The sequence below is a fragment of the Mirounga angustirostris genome, unplaced genomic scaffold (assembly GCF_029215605.1).
Source record: "Mirounga angustirostris isolate CCGP_5_RB_7025 unplaced genomic scaffold, mMirAng1.0.hap1 SCAF_4, whole genome shotgun sequence".
NCBI lineage: Eukaryota > Metazoa > Chordata > Mammalia > Carnivora > Phocidae > Mirounga > Mirounga angustirostris.
The window spans coordinates 166,624,898-166,638,678 of NW_026991712.1; the positions used below are offsets into that span (position 1 = coordinate 166,624,898).

The 13,781-nt window shown below is 53.4% G+C and overlaps 2 protein-coding genes across 3 annotated transcripts in view; one reads left to right on the forward strand and one right to left on the reverse strand.

Annotated features, from left to right (window-relative positions):
* The first annotated feature begins 3,201 nt into the window (after positions 1-3,201).
* On the forward strand, positions 3,202-10,527 carry FABP3 (fatty acid binding protein 3). The gene is made up of 4 exons (XM_045898238.1): positions 3,202-3,379; positions 6,685-6,857; positions 8,763-8,864; positions 10,230-10,527. Exons 1-4 carry the CDS (start codon positions 3,307-3,309, stop codon positions 10,281-10,283), a joined length of 402 nt encoding a protein of 133 aa, XP_045754194.1. The 5' UTR covers positions 3,202-3,306; the 3' UTR covers positions 10,284-10,527.
* A 731-nt stretch (positions 10,528-11,258) lies between these two features.
* The window catches only part of ZCCHC17 (zinc finger CCHC-type containing 17), a 64,091-nt gene continuing 61,568 nt past the window's right edge, over positions 11,259-13,781 (reverse strand). For both annotated transcript variants that reach the window (XM_045898237.2, XM_064589596.1), the window contains one exon: positions 11,259-12,164. In XM_045898237.2, the coding sequence (XP_045754193.1) occupies positions 12,003-12,164 (162 nt within the window). In that variant the 3' untranslated portion in view covers positions 11,259-12,002. The remainder of the gene's footprint in view (positions 12,165-13,781) is intronic.

A 13,781-nucleotide genomic window follows, 5' to 3' on the forward strand; every position in this document is an offset into this window, starting at 1 on the left:
CACCAGGGGAGGGTGTGGGGGGTGTGGAGGGAAGGGTTAAGAACTTCATTCCGTGGCAGAGAGCCGCACCACCACTACCATCCAAAGAAAAAATTTCCAGATGCAGGTACTGGGGGTGGAGTGGGGTGTGGGCAGTCAGCATCCACAGACTTAGGCCCTGAAGGGGCAAAGCCGGGGGGGTCTATGTCCCTGGGTCAGTGGAGGCTCCAGCTCAGCCTCTTTGGCCCCTACCTCCCACATTTCTCCCCATGCCAGCAGCACATCCCCTATTGGAGGCGTCCAGATGGCAGGGAGGGTCCAGGGAAGAGCTGGAGATGCTGAGTAGGCCTCCTTGTGCTGCCCCCCCCCCGCCACCCCGCCCCATGGCCCCACGGATCACCCGGTGCCGCTGGCCCCTCTCATTGGCTCTCTCATGGTTACTCAGCTCTCCTCTTCTCCATCTTCCCAGCCTGTGGTTGCCATGGAAACACAGAACAGTGACATCACCACAGGGCGAGGGCTGGGGAGATGCTGCTCTTGGCTCTTGGCAGGGACTGGTCCTGCCGCCTGCCAGATGTATTCACATCTGGATCTGCCAAGTGTGTGTGAGAGAGAGAACGCGCGTGCAAGAGAGAGAGAGGCAGGAAAAGGGAAGGGCTCGAGTTCCCTCCCCTTGCCCCTCGTTCCCCAAAGTCGGTGAGGAGAACAGGGCAAGGAGGATGCAGGTAATGAGAGGGATGAGAAGCTGTGCACACTTGGGAGGGAGAAGAATGAAAGCTCAGTGGAAAGCAGATAGGGTGTGGCTTAGAAGTCAACTTCGGTGACCCAGGTCTGGGCGTGGTGGGGGGGGATGAGGGTAGGGCAGCAAGGCTAGTGGGTCTGGGCTTTGTCTCCATGCTGCTCCCCGGAGGCAGGGCCCGAGAGAGGGGTCACAAGGACTCTCTAGCAGTGTCCCCCTCGACCCTCCCAAAGATTTTTGAAGTCCCTTCCTCACCATTGCAGCAGGTTCTAATCTTGTCTTGGAAGTAAGAAAACTGAGGATTAGAGAAGGCAAGCAATCTGCTGTGGGGGCCCCAGCAGGTGAGGGGCAGGGCTGAGAGCAGGTCTGAGACCCCTGCACTGTCCGTGGATAAGGGGAACAGTAACAGCAGCGGCAGTGAGCATGAGGTCCACCATGCTCAGCATTTTAAAATGCATTATCTCATTTGATCCCCAAACATACCCCTCTAAGGGGTAAATACTGTCATTACCTCCACTTTCAAGATGAAACAGAGATTCACAGTGGCTTAAGGGAATCGCCCACAGCCACAAAGTGAGTACCCCAGGGAATCAGAACTGGCACACAGATCTACCTGCCCACAGCTACCCACCCCAGCCCCAGCTCTCCCCGGCGGCATCGTGAGGACCATGGAGGGAGACAGCTCTGGCCCCTGGGTCTCCAGCTACTCAGTCCTTGAGAGAGGAGGTTCAGCGTCTAAAGGTTGTGACCTTGACTTAGGAACCATCCCACTCTCTCCCCCAACCCTCCCTTGCACCTGCTCGGGCAATGAGGTCACCAGGGCTCCGTGCCCAGCCCTAAGGCCTGTCCCTGCAGCTTTGGCAGAAATAGGCCCCTGTCTTCTGTCAAGTGGACCTGCCCCAAAGAACCAGGACCTTGGGCAAGAGAGGGCTCTTCCTCCCTGGCTTCTTCCCAGAAACTCAGAGATAGGTGAGAAACAGAGGCCCAAGAAGGAGGGTCAGTGGGATAATGAGCTGGCAGGACCCCAGGGCTAGTGAGCCTGTGGCTCCTAGATGCACCCCCCCGCAACCGTGGACCTCTGCTGGCTGAGGTTCTCTTGGGCACGACACCCTTACGCAGAGCCTCCTATCTGTTAGGCATTCGCTTACCCCTCATTCCTCTGGGAAGTCTCCCCTGAGCTGCTAGATCAGGACAGGCCTTCCCTCAGATTCACATAGTTTTGTGTCTGTCTACCCAAAAGTGAGCGATGTGAGTGTGTGTCTCATGCATGGTTGTCTCTCCTCAGCCCAGCCCAAGGCCTGGCAAAAAGTAGGTGCTTCAATAATTGCTGGATTAAGAAATGAATGGGCTCCTCCAAGCTTCCGTTTGCTCATCTGTAAAACAGTAGTTATAAAACCTACTTCCTGGACTTTGTTCCGCAAGTTCAATGCGAAAATGTACTTAAAGCCATCAGCAAGAAATAAATACCAATACAAGGTGATCTTACTATTAAAAGCGCTTTGAAAAGCGTCAACCACACGGGAGGTCTTTCAAGGAGGTGAGTGACATTCCGTGAAAGTGCAAGCTGCTTGCAGGTGTGCAGAGGTCAGAGAAGGGCGGCAGGTGGGGAGTCGCCCCGGGGCCTGGAAGAGCTGGCTGGAGGGCCAGAATTTCTGAAGGAGGGGAAGGGGGAAATGACCTGATGAAATGCTCCGAGCCCGGCGTAGAGGTCAGAGGAGCCCGAAGCGTTGGCAAGGTGGACGGGGAGGGGCACTGCAGGCGGAAAGGCGAGCGCAGGAGACATTCCACAGGGAGGGGCGAGCACGTGCGGGGCGGGAAGGGCACGGCGGGATGGGTCACGCTCTCGCCCCACGCAGGCGGAGGGCACAGGGGTAGCTCAGCTGCCCACGGTGCCCCTGGTGACTCTTCCGGTCACCGGCAAGCGGGGAGTGGCGGGAGAGCTCGGCTTCCAAGGCCACCTAGACCAGACTTGCAATCTGGGCTCCAGTGAACCCTCGCCTTATTTCCTGCGACCTTGTAAGTTCCCCGCTGAGCCTTGGACTCCTCACCTGCAGAATGAGGACCAATGCCTGCGCCACGAAGAGTCAGCCACAGCTTTCCCGGCGTGGGCATCAACCCAAGGGCGTTTCCTTTCTCCTTGTCTTTCATCTCTGCTCTAACCCCAAGCTCGGGGATACACTGGGGGACGAAGGTGTCGGTGGCGCGCGCCCCACCTCGCGGGCACCGTGCCCCCAGTTGCTTCCTTCTCAGATGGCGAAGAGCGCCTTGAGGCCAGGGAAGGGAGCATGCTGGTCCTGCCAGCGCGGGGCAGGGACTCGGAGGCCGGGCCCCCGCGCTGACGCAGGCGAGCTCGGCGCCTCTGGCTGCCCCCTCCCCCTCGGCGGGTCGCGGGGGAGGGGGCAGCCAGCTCGGGGCTGGTGAGCGCCAGCCCGAGGCTTCCTATTTCGGGAGCTGGGGGTGTGGGCCACGCCTCACCACGTGATACAAGGGCTATTTAAAGCGGCAGCGCGGGCTGGGAACCGTGGGTCCCAGAGTCCTTGCACGCCAGTTCTGTCGCCTCTGCTTTCTTCGCCTAGCCCAGCCTCACCATGGTGGACGCCTTCGTGGGCACCTGGAAGCTAGTGGACAGCAAGAATTTCGATGACTACATGAAGTCAATTGGTGAGCGCGTCTCGGGGATACTGGGCTGGAGAGGGCCTGGCCGCGTACGCGGCCCTGCACAGCGTTCGGGCCCTGGCTAGTACCCCGTACGGCTACTGCATCCCTCCTGCTCAAGGTGGGGGAGCAAGGGGACGCGGAGAAGGTAGCAGCCTGGGCTAGGGCACGCGAGGCCTGTTGGAAGGGGGCTTTCTGGTCTGAACCTGGCTAGGATTCCCAGGTAGGGAGGCGCAAGGAGGCAAGATGTGCAGGTCGATGTTGGGGCACGGTCGATGCTGGGGCACGGAGGCACTTTCGAGGAAGAGGGGTATACATAGTATCTGGAGAGAGGTGGGTTTGTGTAAAAAGGGAGCATCCATTGCAGAAGGTGGGAGGCTAGCTGGAGGAGGAAAAAAGCAGGAACATGGGTGGTTTAGGGATTGGAAAGTGTGAATACAGAAAGGGAATGGGGCGGATGGGGAGTGTACTATGGCATAAAGAAGCAGAAACTCCTAGGAGGAGGGAGATGGGAAGAGAGGGGAACAGCGGGGGAATGAGATATGAGAAGGTGAGATAGGGGCCCCGCACAGTTAGCAACAACCCCTGCCCCTCCGTGTTGAACTAGAGAAAGGATGGTTGCCGGAGGATGCCCTTTCACCATGCAGTCTCTGACGTCGTCCTGCAGTGGTGTGTAACCAGGCTTTAATCACTGTCAGTAAGCCTAGTAGTAGGGCGGGGTGGGAGGACCCATCACTTGGTGGCTCAGCCACTTGTTGGGGAGCCGTCTGGTGGAGAAAACCACTAGACTTCCCACGTGCAGCAGGGTCCTGGTGCAAGGCCAAGATCTGCTAAAGGGTTCTTCCATTCCAACAATGGGGAAGAATAAAGATTCGAGTCCTTATACCTGAGGTCCTTGGAGATCCCCCATGCCTTGCCTAGTTTGACAGATGGGGAGACTGAGACCCAGAGAGAGTAGAAACTAGTCAGATCAATCCCACAGCAGAGCTAATATGAAAACCTAGATTTCTAGATGTGTAACCCAGAATAGTTTCCACTATGGACCTTGGGGGTGGGAGTGGTAGGAACTGCTTAGCTAATGATTGACCTCAGCCCTTCCCTCCTACTACGGGCTTAGATGGAGAAGGTGGATACCCTTTCTCTTAAATCCCCTGCTATGAGATTATCCCAGCCTCCCAGGCTGAGACAGGGAAACTAGAATATTGTTCATAGCTGAGCTACGTTCCATGCCTTCCTACCAGGGAAGGGGGGCTGATTCTGGCAGGTACCCAAATAAGGGGTGGGGGACCCATCTCTCCCCTCTATTCCTAACCCTTTCCTGAAATAGGGACAAGTGCTGGCTCTTGAGGTCAAAGCTCTCATGCCCCACCATAGTATGCTGGGTACTATGCCCACTGACTCCAGGAAAGTAGCCACTCTTGGAGCAGTGGGCCCTGGGCAGCTGTTGGGAAGTTGGGATGCCCAGAGTTAGCCCCTCCCCCCAAGCCTCCCATAGCTGACATTCCAACTGAAGACCTGTGTCCCTGAAGTGAGCTGCAACATCCTTACCACACTTGTTCCCTTATTTTGCCCCAAAGAAGGGGCAGATTTGGGCTACAGGGCTGAGAATGTATCATCCTGCTTTTCTCCATACACAGATGGAAAGGATGAGAGGTCCACAGGGGAGAAAAGACCATCCTCAGCTCTCTCTGTAAATAGCTGCCACTTCATTTTTAAGTAGAACCCAGCTCTTTCTGAGCCTCCAAAATCATCAGCCCCATTTTTGGTCTCAGTTTCTCTTGGCTCAGTCCCTCACTCACCCCACAGTGGTTTCCTTTCTCAAACACACCACACCTCTGGGTAGGTCCTAAGCAAACAGGGCTCCTTGCATGGTGACAAGACCCTGCTCTCTTCTGGGGAGTGGGATCAGCCTGACTCACAGGGGCTAAGGCCAGGTCCCTTACTGACCGGGCAGGGCAGAAGCTGCCCTCACCCCTCTAGTTTTAGACCAAGGGTCCTCAGGGGGCAGACAGACCCAGCCTAGTTAGTACCAGTGAGCACAGGCACACCTGGTGGCCTCGGCGTGGGAGGAATTACACGCCGGGAGAATGGCCCAGGAGGAAGAGTGAACAAGTTTTGGAGCCTAGATTCGTATCCAGGTCTATCACTCACTCTTTGACTTTGGGCAAGTCACTTCTCTCCAAGCCTAATCTGTAAAGTGAGGATAGTAAGACCTACTGTTCAGGGCTGTTAGGTGTTAGGAGCATTAAGTGAAACAACCTGAACAGGCCATACCTCACTTCCAGCAAGTGCAGTGTCGGCTGGCACACCACCTCCCCACACGAGGCTGTTCCCGCCTCGCCTCTGCCCTGCAAGACAGCTCACCACTGCTGCTGCGGGCAGAAGGGCAGGCCGTCGTGATGGGAGGTTGGAGGCTGTAACCTGAAGGGGCTAAGGCTTTGCTGGAGTTCTTTGTTTCACACTCTTGCAGGACACTCAGGGAAGGCTTTGCCCAGCACCCAGGGAAGCCGTGCTTTGGTCAGGCGGGGCGTACCCATAGGGCCTCAGACCAGGAGCCAGGAGACCTGGATTGGAGTCCTGACTGCACTAGCACTCAGGCCTCTCCTAAATCTGTACACTGGGACACACACTCCCTTCTGCCTACCTCCTACCTAGGTCATGGAGAAGGGGGTTTGAAAATATCTTGCTGCCATACAGAGGGGACAGGTGCACCAGTGGGTTTCAGGGCAGAAACTTCCAAAGGTGGGAAACGCCTGTCCCTCAGGCTTTGGAAGGCGAAGTCCACATTTCTCTTCTATCCTCAGCCTGTGGCTGGAAAGCTGCTCAGGTGCCCTGGGAGGGAGCCCTGTGCTCCAGCCTTGGGAGACAGTACAGCTGAGCAGTTCCATGAGCTCTTCAGTCAAACGGTTCTGCGTTCCAATTCCAGACCTGTGAGCCTGGGCCTGAACCCTCAGTTTTTGCATCTGTGAAGTAGAGATAATAGCATCATGGCCTGCAGGGAGAATGAAGGGCTGAATGAGATAAGACACGTTCAGTTCTTACCACACAGAAAGTAGCTTGTTCCAACCTCAGATCTGCCACGACTTGCTGTGGCATGCCTGTCCCTTAAACTTCCCACCTGCCCAGTGAAATCAAGTGTCTCTTCGCTGCACAGAGCTAACAAGAAAACAATTTAAAAGACAGCCAGTCTCTGAAAGTTCTCATACTCCTCTTTGCTCTGCCCCACATCCGGGCCTGAGGGTTATTCACTGAGGTCCTCGTACCCTGTCTTTCCACTCTACTCATGCTAATAACCTTCCCCCTGCCCTCAGGTGTGGGTTTTGCTACCAGGCAGGTGGCCAATGTGACCAAGCCTACCACCATCATCGAAGTGAATGGGGACACTATCATCATAAAAACACACAGCACCTTCAAGAACACAGAGATCAGCTTCAAGCTAGGGGTGGAGTTCGATGAGACAACAGCAGATGACAGGAAGGTCAAGGTGAGTCATATAAGGGGGTCTGGGGATTACGAGACCTTTGAGACTTGGCACCCTATTATTGTACCCTGAGGGGCAGGTGATGTGGGGGGATTGAAATGAAACAGGTGCATAAAGCCTGTGCAGTATGGGGATGTCCCCGGTGCTATGCTAGGAGCACGCTAGCCCTGTCCTCATGCTTTCCTCCCTGCCTCCTAGGGGACTATCTGGTGCCTCTGGGAGTGGGCAACACAGAGTCAGGATGTTCTTCTGACCTCAGTGTCGATTCCAGCTCCAGCTGGGTGACGTTGTGCATGGCATTTGAGAGCTCTGGGTTTCTTTCCAATCCATAGACGGGAGAGTTATGTGGCCATGGCTGTGACCTCAAGTACTTTAGGAACAATGCCCAGGAGAATTCAGAGCTCTTCCCTGAGTGAGTAGGTCATGCTGGCCTCCAGCAGCAAAGGAGGCAGCTAGAGACAAGAGGTGGAGACCTACTCAGATGCTTCCTTTTCTCCAGCTTCCACCTCCCAGGCTTGGCCAGTGAGCCTGAGGAACTATTTCCAATTCTATCAGCCCGCAGGCAGGAAAAGCTATGTTCTGGATAGGGCATCGTCTAGGTGTGTTTGTACGTCTTCTCACCAAGCCTTGCCCCTCTCCTCCCAAGGAGGGAAGGGACATCTACCTCCAGTCTCAGGGCTTGTCACCCTGTGGTGGCTCAGTGTTTGCTACTTGCCTCAGGCCTCCTAGCCCCTGGGCCAGGCATGGCAGAGACAGAACTAAGGGACTTTGACTGCTAAAGACGGTCCCTATAGCAGTATCCTCCAGCAGACCCTATCAGTTTGCCCCTGAGCTGTTTCTGCTTCCTCACAACTGCCCCAGGACAGACAGGATAGGGTCTGGTCTCCTTGTGGAGGAAACTGGCAGCAGAGCTGGGTTGGTACCCAAAGATGTCATCCTACCTTAGAGACAGGTGGCTGCCATATCACATGTGTCTGCCTCCTTGACTAGACCACCTTTTTAAGGGACAAGAACCCTAATTAAACAGTAGAGTTCTGGGATGCCTAAGCTAAAAATAATCTGAGTGGGCAAAAAGCTTGGGGGATGGGCATGAAGAGTAAAGTGGTAGCAAGGATGCACACCCATTCCTCATGCTGCCCCAAACATAAACACAGCCTTCTCACATTCTCCTACTCAACCCTGCTCAGCCAGGGTCCCCTAGCCTGACCTAGAGCCCCCAAATTCCTAAAGAAAAAAGATCCGGGAGAGCTGCCAAATGAGAACCAGCTGATGCAGGCTGGCAGAGCCCAGAAGACTGAGTGGGCATCTGACCAGGGCTTTGGAACACTCCAAGGGCACCCGGTCCCTGGACCTGGCAGTTGCTGTCTACTTGTCAGCTTAAGGGGTCACATGATGTGGACCAAGAAGAGGTAGGACTACAAAGTGGGAAGTCTCATTTTCCAATACCTTCCATCCCCAAGGTCTGTTAGACATTACGTGTGATCACCACTAGGCTGGAGAGTCTGAGGACTCCTCCTCCTCAATATTCCCCAGGGATGTAGGATGGCACATGCCCCTATCTCTTAGGGGCGCTAGGGCTGTGGGTATCATGTAGAGGATAGGATAAGTGCCCATTCTGAAGGCTAGTGGCACTTCTCAGAGCCAGGCTGTCTGGCTCACCATACCGCCTGCCTCTCCCTACTTGCCTAACACCTGAAGGCCCCAGCCAGGCAATCATGGAGTAGAGGCTAGAGGTAAATGAGACAGCCTGTGGGGTGAGGTTGGAAGTAGGCCACCTGAGCTCTGGTCCTGGCACCATCATTAGTTTGGGGCAGAGGCAGTGTCCTCTGTGGCCCCAATGACCAGACACCATCTTGTCCCTCAATCCTGGCTCAGATCACAGCTCAGGCCTCTACCCTCTTTCCACAGTCCACCGTGATGCTGCATGGAGGCAAACTTGTCCACGTGCAGAAGTGGGAAGGGCAAGAGACAACACTTGTGCGGGAGCTAGTTGATGGGAAACTCATCCTGGTAAGACAACTTTGGAGCCTCACCCAGTTGGTTCCCACTACTGCCCCTTCAGTCGAGCCTGTTGGGAAAGCCAGGGTCTTCCCCTGGGATCAGTGGAGGGTAGAGGCAGGGCTGGGGTGGTATTAGGTGGGAATTTTCTGTGTGGTAGCTTTGGCCTCACAGGCCTGGTTTCAAATCTCAGCTTACAGGCTATGTGACTTCAGACAAGTAACCTTCCGACTCCCACTGCGAAATGGGCATTACCACCACCAACCTTATGGGCTGCTGGGGTGGCAGGAGACCGTGATGCAGAGCACCAAGCATCATAGAGGCGAGGGAGAGGGCTGCCACAGGTGCTTCACAGGCTTAGTCTCTTCCTCTGTGTTGCCACCTTGCCCCGCCCCGGGAGAGGTGGAAAGCAGGGCCAAACTGGATCCTAGGCTCCTAATCCCCTCTCCTCCCTGGGACTGCGCTGCCACCTAGAAAGCCTCTGGGCAGGGACAGGCTGGTGATGGTGGGGCAATGACAGTCCAGTCCCTTCCGCCTCATTCCAGCCCCACTGCCTCTCAGTGTCTAGCATGCCGGACCTACTGCACTACCTGACCGCCTGGGTAGGAAGGGACAACCAGGCTGGCACATCAGTCTGTTTAGGGACTTGGGGACTTCACTAGAAGAATGTAGCCATGACTGAACAGCCCCAGATCTGGGGCAGAGGTAGCAACCCCTGTGGTCTCTGTCTCCTAACTCTGTACGACCTCAGGTTTTCACCCCAGCGTCTCACTGTAGACCTTCTTGGGTCACTGTACCCTGCTCCCTGTATTCTTGCACCACCATGAGCAGGGGTCCGTGCGGAGTTAAGAATGAGGTGTCTAGCTTTGGTGGGCATGTGAACTGCAGGACCAGATACTCACTGAGCAGCGGGACTCTGGTGAGGCCATGGGCCTGGCTCCACAGATGATAGCTCAAGCCTCTGACTCCAGCACCAGCCTAAGTCAGGGAAGGATGGAGAGCTGGTAGCCCACGACAGCCCTTCCCCAAGAGTCTCTGGACATTCTTGTTCACCTATTTGTCTACGACGTGCCATGCACCATCTTAGGCACTAGAGGAATGGTGCGAGGGAGAGAGACAGACAGCCTGGGATGCTGACCAAGTTACTTCCCCTCTCACAGCTCATTTTCTCACAACTCTAACAGAGGAATTAAGTGCCTAACTAAATGAAAAGCTTGGTGTAAGTATTAGAAAAAAATACATGTAAAGTACCTGGCACATAGTAGGGGGTCAGTAAATGAAGACTACTGGGATAGAGAGGCTTTCCCCATCGGAATGGAGACTGCCCCGGTACCTTCGGTGCCCTCACCCCTAATCTGGCTCTGTCTTTCCTTCCAGACACTTACCCATGGAAGTACAGTTTGCACTCGTACTTATGAGAAAGAGGCATGACCTGCCCACTCCTTCACTGTCTGCTCCTCTGCCAGTCAGCTAGCCCTGGACTCAGCACCGGATTGCCTCATTTTGTCCTCCAGCATTTTATATAAATCCACCTTGGTTGGGTTGGGGAAATTTCTTCTGGGGTCAGGTGGCACCAGCCTGGGTCCACTTCTGGCTCCCATTGTGTTATGTTTGTTTTTTTAACTGCATCCAAAGGGTGCTCTAAGGTCAATAAAGCAGAGCCAAGGTCACCAAATTGCCTTTTTGCCTTTGGTGACATGACTCTGGGAGTCTCGGTTTCCCTGTGTGTCGGACAGCGGGCAGAAACGACTGCCTGAAGGTCACTCAGAGGCAGCCCTGGACGAGAGACTGAAACGGACAGTCTCAGGGGCAGCGGTAGCTGGTCACCTGACACGCTCAGTAATAAAACAGCTGTTCCTACACCTTGCCTCTACACTGCTCCTCCACACGGCCATAGGAGCTAGTCCAACGTGGAATAATCAATCAGTGGCAGGGCTTCCCCAGGTTCGGCTACTAAACTGTCACCTCAGGCCCATCCTGCACTGCAGGCCCTTGGGTTTGGAAAGCTGCTCTTTGTGGGATGCTGTGGTCTGTCTTTCCAGAATGTAGGCTCAGGACACAGGATGCAGGCTTGTGCCTTGGTGGTGGGAACCAATGCCCACTGGCCAAGATGACTGCTAAGCTCCCGCCTATGCCTGGCCCATTCATGGTTACAAATTCTACTGGTTCTCTAATCAGCTCTGGGGTAAGAGATCATCTAATCATTACAGAAGAGGGGGTTTATAAGTGATCTCCCAAGAAGGCCGTGACCTGCTGGTGCCTCTGGCTCTGTACCTCAGCTGGGCCTCTCTCCAAGGTCTGAGGTAATATATTAAATGTTCTTCTGTCAACTAATGCAGACTCAGTGATTGCAAGTCTGTAAATTACCCAGGAAGAGGGATTATAGCAATAAGAACATTCAGCAAGTTCAAAACCAAACACATTTCCATTTAGTGCCAGGAATTTAAGCAGAGACCTGAAGTGAAACCAACTGACTCACACAGTAGTAAATACAAAGTAAAGCAATGATCTTGGCTTGCGCTATCTGGTTCAGTGGTCTGGCAGAATGTCACACACAAGCTCAGTCACTGCAAACAATGGTTTTCTGGCTGTCACTTGTAGCACGGTGGAATCATGTTAGGGGGAATGGAAAAAGTGAGCACCACTTCTTACCATGTTCTCCCTCATCCTGCCCGTCTCCCTCGGCCCCTGTGTTGGACGCCACAGGGATCGCTCACCAATCAGCCCAGGGCAGACCCAACAGGGAAGGCCCATCCCTGTTCTCCAACTACAGCCAGACTTGCCTCCACAGCAGGACCTGTGGCTGCAGCCTGGACTCCTGTGCAGGAATCTGGCTCTGGCAGTGGCAGCTGGAGAGGGTAATAGGACCTCCTGCCGAATGAAGGAAGTTGTGTGAATGAACGGGTGAGCTGCAGGGGTCACTTGCAAAGGGACCAGGAATGATAAGTTAACAACTCATTCAGGCAGATGCTTTGACATCTAACTCCCAAACCTGCCTGCTGCATTAGGGGAAGCCATCTCCCGTGGGTGAGAAGTCAGTGGGGTGGGAGGCCATACTCGCACTACTGAGTCTTTCAGGAAGCCAGGGCTTCAAGACACAAGGCCCCTGGTTCCTCCTTCTCTCAACCACCCCCTCTACTCTTTCCACTCTCACTCCTTGTGCTTCTTCTTGTGCTTCTTCTTCTTCTTCTTCTTCTTTGCTGCCTTGCTGTCTTTTGATGTGTGCCTCGCCCTCTTGCCTGTGTCACTCTCAGAGTCTGAGCTGTCAGAGTCAGACGACTTCCTGTCTCTATGTTTTTTTTTCTTCTTTTCCTGAAAAGAAAATTTAAAAGCAATGTTGCATGTGTACATTTGCTTTAAAGTATCATGACATATAATCAATAGGGGACCATTTAATAAATTATAAAGCATTAATTAAAAAGAATAAGTTAAGGGGCGCCTGGGTGGCTCAGTCATTAAGCGTCTGCCTTCGGCTCAGGTCATGGTCTCAGGGTCCTGGGATTGAGCCCCGTGTCGGGCTCCCTGCTCCACGGGAAGCCTGCTTCTCCCTCTCCCACTCCCCCTGCTTGTGTTCCTTCTCTCACTGTCTCTGTCAAATAAATAAATAAAAATCTTAAAAAAAAAAAAAAAAGAATAAATCTTCAAGTAATAACAAGACAAAATGCCCCAAATGGGTGAAAGGACCAAGTCATATAGTATGTATTCTAGATTCTGGGGTGCTGACCATACTGTATAATGTGTGCATATAATATATACGCAATATATATACACACATGTGTATAATATATACACATTCTGTATATAGTGCGTATAACATATATATTGTGTATATTAAATATATGTATTTATATATGTATATATATAATCTATATACACATATAATGTGTATAACATATATATACACCTTCTGTATAATATATATATACAGAAAACAATGGAAAGGACACAAACTGGCAACATGTTACCTCAGGAATGAATGAATGGGGGAAAGAATGCAGTCTTTTACTTTTTACTTCATATAATTCTGTCCAGTTAGATTAAAAAAAACACAAAACCCAAGCATCCTTACTTTTATTTTTAAAAAGCACAGGATATTAAAGGTGAAAGGAGTCCTGAGAGGTCACCCAGTCTACTGAAGACAGTGCCTCACATGCCCGAGGTCACAGAATAAGGGGGTGAGCGCTCCAGGACCCTGGACTCCTGCTCTGGCTTCTAGCAGAGGCCGCTGCCAGGGAAAACTGCTGCCATCAATTAGCCCGGCTCCAGCTGCTGCCCTTGGTATGTATCAGCTCCAACACAACAACCTTGTAAGATTAAAATGATAAGGAGAAGAGCCCAGAAAGAACTTTCTCCAAGCTATAACCACCACACCGTGCTGCCAAAGTAGTAACACAAACTCACACAAAAGATGGGCAGCAGATTTCCTAGGCTTCTGTGTGGGGCCTCAAGCAGTTTTTAAGCAACGCATAACCTTTTCCTTGAATTTCAAATGTTTATACTGCCTCAGTAAGGTTTCTAAGAAGGAGAGATTAAGGGAGAAGAACGAGACGGCGTTGAAGAGGCACGGCTGCTGCCTCCCCGTACAGGCTCCCAACCAGCACGCCGGAGCTGCTGGCCGCCCTGAGTGCTACACCAGGTCTTAGGAGCGGGCCGTGAGAAAGAAGGGACAGAACACCGAACCAGGCGTTAGACCCAGACTAGAGTTCTGGCTCTGCCACTTGCGATTACTGTTCTGTAACTTAGGGGGAGTCACTTTATCTCGTGAGGCATACTCCCCTCGCATGTAAAATGGAGATGAGAAGAGCACGTATGCCGCATGTCCCTGGTGAGGATGTAAGGAGGCAGTATCTGCGGCTCCAGAAGCTGAAAGCCGCTTGCCCCGGGTCACACGGGCAGGGCTGGGGTTTGCACGCAGACTGGATGACTGGA